This window comes from Aplysia californica, unplaced genomic scaffold (genome assembly GCF_000002075.1).
Source record: "Aplysia californica isolate F4 #8 unplaced genomic scaffold, AplCal3.0 scaffold00353, whole genome shotgun sequence".
Lineage (NCBI taxonomy): Eukaryota > Metazoa > Mollusca > Gastropoda > Aplysiida > Aplysiidae > Aplysia > Aplysia californica.
Genome location: NW_004797623.1, coordinates 289,631 through 300,345, shown reverse-complemented (window position 1 = coordinate 300,345; position 10,715 = coordinate 289,631). Strand labels below are relative to the sequence as shown.

The 10,715-nt window shown below is 36.5% G+C and overlaps 1 protein-coding gene across 1 annotated transcript in view; it reads left to right on the top strand.

Annotated features, from left to right (window-relative positions):
- The window catches only part of LOC101847273, a 40,801-nt gene extending 36,655 nt beyond the window's left edge, over positions 1-4,146 (top strand). The window contains exon 9 of the mRNA XM_005103002.3: positions 3,789-4,146. Within this exon, the coding sequence (XP_005103059.2) occupies positions 3,789-4,035 (247 nt within the window). The 3' untranslated portion in view covers positions 4,036-4,146. The remainder of the gene's footprint in view (positions 1-3,788) is intronic.
- Positions 4,147-10,715: the final 6,569 nt, after the last annotated feature.

The following is a 10,715-nucleotide window of genomic DNA, read 5'->3' as shown; positions in this document are numbered from 1 at the left end:
TTTTTTATTAATTTGAAAAAAAATATTATTCCATTGATTTAATAAGGTGGAGCTGGGGCGGGGAAGTGGGAGAGAGGGGATTGGGGAGATGGAATATTATGAGTACGGTCCAAGAAAAGATGTTATTTACTTATCTGTTTATTTATTTATTCATTTATATTGCATTACTATTATATTATTTTAATAATAATAACTATTATTATTATTATTATCACCATTATCATTATTACTATTAATATTATTGTTGTTATTCCTGTTATTACTGCTATTATTGTTGTCATTATTATTACCATCATCGTTTTGGCTATCGTTATCACGGCTATTAATTGTATTTACTGCTATTAATAATATAAAGGTGGAATTTTTATACTTTTTTCTTCCCTCTATCTCTCTATCGAATGAAATGTACGAGTATATCACAATAAATTTCATTCAAGTATGGAGGAAATGATGTCGGAAAAAAACATTTATTTGCAAGTTGAAATTGAAGTACAACAAGGGTCTCTACATCTTTCTTTCCACTCCATACAAAGGAGAATGTAGGTAAAGGGATGTGACCGTCTACAAAGAGAAAGATGCAATAATTGAGTTTAGGTATTATATTTCCACTCTTTAAACCACGAGGAGATTAGTCTCATACAGGAAACTCAATAGAATGATCAAACAAAGAAATGAGAATGGACATCTGCTTTCCTCTTGCAAAAATGAGGATGGCGATCTGAGAGATATAAATTCAGAGTTTGGATCGAATTACCTAATTTAACGTATTCATACAATGTATCTGATCTCATACAATCAGCTGTGATGCTGATTCCAAGTAGTGTCGTATTAAACATTTTGTGTTATAATATTATTATTGCATTTGTTATTCTAACATTATTTTATTTAAATTAATTCTATTGTTAGTATTATTGTTCTTGATATTGTTATTATGATTATTATGCATACACACACACGCGCACACACACACACACACACACACACACACACACACACACACACACACACACACACACACATATTATGTCATACTGTAATAAAAGGTGAGGCCAACGTTCTGCCCACGAAGGCGTTTTTGAGACAACACGAATCGTTTTGGAAAAATACACATTACCCAAACGTTAGCCAATTGTACCGAGTGGTGCTATTTTAGAAGCTTGAAAAGCTCTGTGTAATTAAATCAGTTTCTGAAATAATTATCACATTGCCGTCGAAACCTGCATTTCTGCCATAATGGAACTTGAAGACGTGTTTTTGATCGACCCACATTTGATCCGCTATGAAATCTATGTTTTATATGTAGACGACCTGGATGTTTTTAGATCTATCGAAACCTATTTGGAAGTGAAGGCGGAATATGAACTAGAGAGTGTCTGTTTTTCTTTAGTCCTACAGTTTGATATAATAATAATAATGGATTGCATTTATATAGCGCATATCCACTTATGCAATGCTCTATGCGCTTAACATGATACATATTATGGATTTACAAATCAATTTTAAAGGCACATTGTGTTACATACGCGTGTCCACACATACTCACGCACGCACGCACCACACACACATACACACATACATACACACATACACATATATGTACATACGCACATATGCAAATACAAACTCACAATGATATACAACTTGGATGGATACTGTCTAATCGAAATATTATGATGAAAATAGAAATGCTTTTAGTTTCTTCTGAAAAATTTTAAGTTTTTCTGCTTCTCTGATAGTTTTTGGAAGCCTATTCCAAACAAATGGGGCAAAATATGAAAAAGAGCCATGATTTGTAATTTATTTTAGGTTTAACAAGGGTTGTTTTGTCACTTGATGATGTGAGCGTTCTAGGTGGTACATAGGGTGTTAAAAGAATTGTTTTAGATAGTCAGGTGATAAATCATGTATACACTTGTAGCATGTTAAACAGATTTTAGATATGATACACTCTTTCACCGGGATCCAGTGAAGTTCTTTTAAAATAAGAGTCACATGATCATGCTTTAGTTTATTAGTAATTATTTTAGCATCAATATTTTGTACTCTGATATGTGCTCAACAAAGGAGTTGTAGGCCTATTCTCTTGTCAGTCTTGGAAGATCTAGATCTAGATCTGTACTTAAGCACTAAGTAAACCACCCAGCTTACACTATTTCTCCGTTTGTAGAATGGGTATTTTGCTAGTAGGCTATATAATATGATGATAACAATGACATACATTGTGATCCAAAAAAAGCTGTACAATATTTTGGGGTATTATTTTCCTCCACGCTGAAGTTTAGCGTTTCAAATTTTAACCCAATATTTGGAAGTCAAAAGGAATTTTTTTGGTGTTCATTTTAGATAAATCTACATAATAGTTTGCTCTAAAAAGCATGTGAAAAACAACCCATTTCCAGCTATGTCCCCGTCTTTATAGCATGACGCACTAGTTCGCAATTAGGCCTGACACTAAAAATCCCAACGATTGCGCCATATTGTAAACTACAGTAGTCTAACTGACCAACAGAAGTTTGCAGATAGTCTTTTTCAAGTTTCCTTTGTCAGCTGAGATCATGGTTAAGATCAGTAAAGAGCAGAGAGCCTTTTATATTGAACACTTCCTCACCACCAACTAAATTCGTAAGAGCGCACAAGGTACGGAAATAATGTTAAAGTGCCCTTAAGGCCTTCTTTGGTGTCAAGGGTGGAAATGCTCCATCAGTTAGGACAGTGGTTTACGGAACTCCAGAATATAATTTAAAAAACTCTGTAGGAGACAAGAAATATTGTTTAAAGGTTACGGGGATGGAAAGATTAGATTTTTAAAAGAAAAGGAAAGGAAAACACAAACCCCCAGTCAATTATTTCTTAAATTTCCTTACAAGATCTTTTAAATTGGTGCATTTTGCATTTATAGGTGCTTTTTATAAAAGCCATTTCCGTTTTCGGAAATAAGTTTCTTCTTTGTGAATTTTATGTCAAACAAATTTCGTTTGAATGAATTATGTATTTTCCAAATTACAACATTCTAGTACAACTTTTTATATCTTTTTAAAAAGTTGTACAGTTTTTTATGGGGATCACCCTGTAGTTTAAAACTATTATGTAAATTACTATGTATCATTCTATGTTTGTTTTTTTTTATAATTTAGTAGAGGTTTTACAGTGCTCGCAACGGCATAAAGTATGAGCGCCAGAAGATTAGAGGTGTTGCAAGAGATTAATAACAAACATAAAAAAGAAGAAGGGGAGATAAGGACGATAGATGTTTTAAAGGAAAGAAGGAGTATTTTGGTTAACTTACTGATCTCTCATAATGATGTATAATATGCGTTCATGTGTGATGAGAGAGAAATTGTATTTGTGATTGTATGTGTGTGCGTGTGTATGTGTGTGCATGTGTGTGCGTGTGTATGTGTGTGTATGTGTGTGCGTGTGGGTGTTTCTGTCTGCTATTATGGGTGATGTATCATCTTTTATCTTTTTCATAGTTGTTGTTTTGTACTTTGATTTGTTTAAAGTGTGAAGATCTGTGCTTACGCGGTAGCGGGCGCTCTAAAAAGCTCTTCATTTTTATTATTAATATTATTATTATTATTATTATTATTATTATTATTATTATTATTATTATTATTATTATTATTATTATCATTATCATCATCATTATTATTATTATTATTATTATTATTATTCTTATTATATTATTATGACTATTATAATGATTATTATTGTTATTATTGAACGAAAGACACCCTGGCATACATATATTAATATTATATTTTAAATTTCCCGTCTGATTTCTACAGGCTGGTAGCTATTGTCTTCAATGGCTCGCAGGGTCTGTTCATTTTCCTCTCCTACGTTTGCAACAAAAGAGTCCTGGCCATGTATAAAAGTCTGCTGCTCTCCGAAACAGTGATTGACTCTTCAGCATCCAGGGAGAGAGGACAGAAAACACCAACGTGTTCCGTGGAGACCAAATCAACGGCTCAGGTAACAAGACAAGAGATGACTTCTCAAGCAAACCATGAAATGGAAACCTTGGAAATCTAAAAGTGAGGACACGTCAAAGAGGTTACATTTAGTACCAGAGTTCGTGGCAGTAACGGTAATATGTGATGCAGCGTAGTGGAATCAGGCTCTCGTCAATTTTTGGGCATGTAGAGTTATTTGTATCATCTTAAAGCTTGTTCATTTGTCTTTATATGGATGAAAAAAATATCCATTTACCCTGAATACAAGTTGAGATATTTGCGAAAGAAGGAGGTGGGGGTCACCTGTTTTCTGGGGTAAAATTAGTGAGAAAATGGCGGCCAAAGATTAGTTATTTCCTTAGCTTAAGAGTCCGTGGTAACTGAAAATTTACATTCTTTGTGCCTTTAATCAACGGGGTTTTTTTCAGAAAAATCCACACAGAAATGAGTTCTTTAATGGGCATCAAAGGTGTTGAGTAAAAAAAACCCCCAAAAATTAATAAAAATTCAGCGGAAAAAATGCAAGTTTCTTCTCTTTAATTATTTTGACGAGAGCCCGATTCCACCAAGCTGCCTCACATATCCCCTTCTTAAACGAACGAGGCTTGGGTGCGCCTACTCTGGGACGCTGAACCTCAAGGGCAAGGCATGCGCAGTACAACAGACGGGTGAGTACTTTTGGAGACTCACGTGGATGCGTCTCAAGTTGTCTTAGGAGGAAATCTACAAGCTTGCACTGAAATATGGGGTTTGGGAGGTGTTATATGATATCAGAGGACGAAAATAGACGGCGAGAGATGGTTTTCAGATGCAGTGGTGCCCCCACGGTTGCCTCAACCACGGGATAGAAGAAGAAGAAGAAGAAGAAGAAGAAGAAGAAGAAGAAGAAGAAGAAGAAGAAAAAGAAGAAGAAGAAGAAGATATGATATACAAGAGCTCGTGGGAGTGGGGTGGGGCTCAGATTATTCATGTAAAAGGGGGCACGCCGGCCATGCCGGTGAGGGTAAGAAGGTTCCCATGTCTGACACGTGTGACGTCACAGCTGCGAACTCTAGTACAATATATAACCTCTGTGGTACATGCACATTGGAAAGCCATGCAACTTTCCCAAAACACGAACGCCGGGGGACTGATGACGTTGGCTTGACGTAAATTGTCCTTCACTATCTCAACAATATGGCTCAATTTCCAATTTTTCTCTTAAAAACAATAAATCGATTGCAACTACTGACAATTTTGTTGCCTTGTCGTTTTGTGTTATGGTGAAATGTGTAGACATTGAACGTGAGAGAAAAAAACCAACCCATTATTAGATCTATCGCATTTTTATTTATAATGGTGACGATGACAAATTTTAAAAAAAGAATACTTATTTAGCTATGGTCGTAATGAAGAAGAGGAGGATTTGGGGGGGGGGGAGGGCGGAGGAGAAGGGGGAGAATGACTGAAAGTGTGTACCATAGACCTATAATTAGGTCTATGGTGTGTACAATCTTGAACACCTGTTGTCTTGTCAAAAAAGCTTATGAATACAAAGAGACTTAAATTAAGCAGTTCTGTAATTTGTCATGAAAGCAGAAATGTTGGGCTTAACTTGCCTCGCTAAAACTATTTTAAAACTCTCTTTTTGGGAAATGATAGAAATAATCCCTTCATGTCATATCAATGGTGACTTTGATGGAGAGTCTGTAACTTTTAGGTAAACCAGGTTATTTGTGAGGCACCGTGATGGAATCAGGCTCTCGTCAATTTTTTGGGCATGTAGAGTTATTGGTATCATCTTAAAGCTTGTTCACATGTCTTTATTTGGATGAAAAAGTATCCATTTATCTTGAATAAAAGTCGAGATATTTACTAAAGAAGGAGGTGGGGGTCACCTGTTTTCAGATGTAAAATTAGTGAGAAAATGGCCGCCAAAGGTTAGTTATTTCCTTAACTTTAGAGTCCGTGATAACTGAAAATTTACATTTTCTGTATCTTTAATCAACGTTTTTCTGAACAATCCACACAGAAATGAGTTCTTTAATGGGCACGAAAGAAGTTGAGCCAAAAAAAAAATTTTTAATAAAAATGCACAAACCTGCGGAAAAATTCAAGTTTCTTCATTTTGATTATTTTGACGAGAGTCTGATTCCAACACGCTGCCTCACATTTGCATTTCTGAAGGAAACAACAGCTAATAGTATATGTGATAAGAACGCGTGGATTTTGATTGTCCATCTAAGAACAGATATATAACAAGGCACAATTAATTGTTTAGATTTTTTCTTCTCGTCAACCCAGGCTTATCTTGTCTCTTAACGATTTAACTGAAAGGATTGAGAAAAACTGTCACATAGCAAAACAGCTACTGGGTGTTCTTTCTTTCAGAGTGTGGTTTGTAAAAACTCATTGGGGATACGCATTCTTGTTGTTCGAGAACGTTTTTAACCATATCCCTACGCTCTGGCGTCATTTTGTACCCCAGGGGTTGTATTCTTCATATTTTAGAATACTTCAAGTGCAAAAATCTCGTTGAAACTTTCAGTATTTCTCAAAAATCATTTTGACAGACAGCAATGCAAAGAGTACGGATAGGATTAACGAGTAAATTTCCTCTATGAAAAGTGGTGGCACAGAGTACCCCACGTTGTATGGATACGATAGTAAAACACGACGTACGGATAGGATTAAGACTCTCTGTTTTGGGGCATAACTTTGTGGGCACGGTGGGTCGTTTGTTATTCATACAGTTTTGTTTTTTGTTGCTTTTTTTCAATTCTGTTTTCTTTATCAGGAATTTAAAATGCAAGCAGCAACATGTATCCTATGAAATATACCCCCCCCCCACATGTTCATGTTCTTAAGCATATGAAAAATAATTTCGAATGTGATACAAGGACTTTAAAGAAAGCTGGTAAACCCCCCACACCAAAAAAAAAAAGAAAAAAAAAAAGATTTTAAAAGAAAAATGTATAATGGTTCGAAATTTTCGTAACGTTGCCTTTGGTCTACTGCTGGTCGGTAATATGTGTCCTCTACGTCTGAAGAGAATTAACATCCACTAGTAGACGAGATCGTACGGCCTATCCAAGAGAATTCTTCAGGAACTATGCTGGAGAGGAGACGGAGAGGAAGGCAAAGGAAGAGGTGGACAGACAACATTGCGGAGTGGACAGGGAAATCTTTCGCACAAACTCAGGGTGGATGATTGGCGGGTGCTCTGGTGTGGTTTGCTTCTTCTTTTCTATCAAACATCTATCGTCTTTATCTCCCCTCCTTCGTTTTTGTGTTTGTTACTCTCTTCTAATCTTTGGCACTTATATAACCGTATTGTGTTGCAAGTGTAGTAAAACACTTACTAAAACTAAACTAAAACTAAAACCCAACCTCGGGCGCTCACGAAAAACCGTGAAAGGTAGAGGCACCTGACGAGGCTCTCTATCATGCAGCGCTCCTACGACCCTCATGGATGAAGGGATCAGTAAGTAAGTAAGTAGTAGGTGGTTCTGGGATACCAACCACACCGAGACTGCTACTTCTATGTTCCTTAACTCTTTCAGTTTTGTGGTGTATTTGGTTGTTTTTGGTTGTGGCAGGGGTCAGGCCTAGCCTATTGTATTGTTTGGCTGAAAGTGTGAGAGTGAGTAAAGTGCGAGTCTGTGTTCAGTTGTATTGTTTGCAAGTTGATAAAAGTGTGAGTTACTACTGGTGGGACTTTTAGAGGAGAGAGTTGTATCAAGGCAGAAGAGGCCTGCTGAAAGTATAGGTTGTGAAAAAGGCTAGTTAGAGCCTCGGTTCAGTTGTGCGTGAAGAGTGAGATTCCAATCCAACGCATCGGGGCCCTAAAGCTCCGGAAAGAATCACAACACAGAGCAGAGGAACAGGTTTGGCTAATTCCTGTAATAGTAGCATGTGACAGAAGGTTAATAGTGTTAAATGTTTGTTTTGTGTTCCAAGTAACAACAAGTTTCAGAAGAAAAAAAAACCCATGTGGTCACCCTGATCGTTCAGTTGATGTCGTGGAGGACAATGGCGTGGCAGGTACTGTTTCCAATCTCAGGCACCGACGTCTGGTACCAGGTTTGCTAGTAGTGACGGGCGGCTAGGTTCCCGATTATTAAAGGCTAGAAGTCGTAGGAATCGACTCCGAACCCAATTACTTTCTTTCTAATGATGTGGTTTCGTTCGGTGATTACCTGGTTGGCTCCAAACATCCCCAGTATTTAGGATAACCTTGATTTTGGAACACTACGAAGCAATAACTTTTATTTTTCGAGTTTTAAAAAAAAGGAAAAAAAAAAGATTTTAATGATTAAAGTAACTGGAAACATGATCGCAGGAATCGGTTCCAGACTCAATTCTTTGACCAGCTCTATTTGCTACGGCGATTTTTCAATCTTCTGCCCGGTTCTACCTGATCCCCATCATCACAAAATTCGTGATCCGGAACAGATATCGGCGATCATGGTTCTTTCTTTATTCCTCAACTCGTATGCTCTCAAATACATAAATAAATAAATAAATAAATAAATAAATAAATAAATAAATAAATAAGCCTATTCTATCCTGGTGTTTCCCTGCCATAAAATGCGCGGTCCAGAACAGACATGAGAAATCATGATTCTTCAATTATCTCTATTCTTGGATACTCAAAAAAAAAAGAAAAAGAAAAAAGAAAAAAGAAAAGAAAAAAAAAGAAAAAAAAATGTAAGGCAGCGTGGTGAAATCAGGCTCTCGTCAATTTTTGGCCTGTAGAGTTGTTGGTATCATCTTAAAGCTTGTTCCCTTGTCTTTAGTTGGATTAAAAAAATATCCATCTATCTTGAATACAAGTCGAGATATTTGCGAAAGAAGGAGGTGGGGGTCACCTGTTTTCAGAGGTAAAATTAGTGAGAAATGGCCGCCAAAGATTAGTTATTTCCTTAGTTTAAGAGTCCATGGTAACTGAAAATTTACATTTTTCGTGCCTTTAATAAACGTTTTTCAGAAAAATCCACATAGAAATGAGTTCTTTAATGGACCTGAAAGATGTTGGGCCAAAAAACAAAAATTTGGTAAAGATTTACAAACCTGTGAAAAAATGCACGTTTCTTCACTTTGATTATTTTGACGAGAGCCTGATTCCACCACGCTGCCTCACAAATATTTTAGCCCGGTATTTCCCTGTCAACCATCCTTTTAGATTTTCTAAATAAGGTACTCTGTGTCTACCGGGGCCTTGTTTGCCTTCTGGGTTTGTTTTGATTTTTTCCCGTGAGAGCAAGTTGCCCAAAACCTTTTTGTCAAGCGCATAGAGCATTGCATAAGTGGATATGCGCTATATAAATGCAATCCATTATTATTACTTTTTCTGCTTCGGAAGCTGCATGTCTCTTCCTTATTATTGTTTGTCTTCTTTCAGTAATTCCTCGTTTGATTTCCCATCCATCTGTGAAGTCTACAAAAAACCTCCTAAGAAACCAGATTTCTGTTTCTCCTATTTTATTTCCACTATATTCTGTAATTGTCCATCATTCACAAATGTACAGAAGATTGGCCACACATAGCCTTTTGAACCTTAGTCATTGAGATATTTCTGCTTTTCAGAATTTGATTTATTTTGTAGGAACTGCCATTAGCTATTGCCTTACTTAGTTTCATCTCAATGGAACATATTACTATGCCTGCAATATAATGATAACTTTGTACTGGCATGTAACTAGTGAGCTTGTTTGATCTTTTCACCTTTGCATATGGTATTAAAACAGATTTTTTCGGAAGGTGGAGGGAGGAGGGGGGGGGGTAATAATACAATGTCTTTTGTTTTCTCTACATCAAACAATAAACCTTTATGTTCATTTCCCGTCACAGCAATATGTGAGGCAGCGTGGTGGAATCAGGCTCTCGTCAAAATAATCCAAGTGACGAAACTTGCATTTTCCCGCAAGTTTGTGAATTGTTATCAAATTTTTGTTTTTTGGCTCAACACCTTTCATGCCCTTTAAAAAACTCATTTCTGTGTGGATTTTTCTCAAAAACGTTGATTAAAGGAACAAAAAATGTAAATTTTCAGTTACCACGGACTCTTAAGCTAAGGAAATAACTAGTCTTTGGCGGCCATTTTCTCACTTATTTTACCTCTGAAAACAGGTGACCCACATCTCATTCTTTCGCAAATATCTCAACTTGTATTCAAGATAAATGGATATTTTTTTCACCCAAAGAAAGACAAATGAACAAGCTTTAAGATGATACCAATAACTCTACATGCTCAAAAATTGACGAGAGCCTGATTCCACCACGCTGCCTCACATATTGTATAAAAGCAATTGAAGTTCCCCTCCTAAAGCTACAATTAAGTCTGTCATCTGCTTGGCATATCTAATGTTACAATTTTCTCGGTATACTTTGAGATCTAGACTTGCTCCTGTGTTTCCAAGTATTATTCCACTGTAGAGGTCAAAGAGGTTTGGGAAAATAACATATCTGTGCATAATCACTCTCTTAATTTGCTTTAATGCACACTAAGCCAACATGGACGTTAATATTGGAGTTTTGTCTCCTGAAATAACCTTACAATGTCCACAATGATACCATCTCTTCCCAAGTTTTTGTCCCCAATGCATACATAGGATTCCTTCAATTTCTACTTCCAAAGTTAAAATGGCGACCTTGAGACTCGTAATCTGCCACATGTGTAGTTACAGAATGGGCCCATAGGAGTATATTTCGGAAATACCCCCCACCCCCTTTTTGTAACTGAACAGGGGATAAGGGAAAGTTATTTTTGAAAGGATA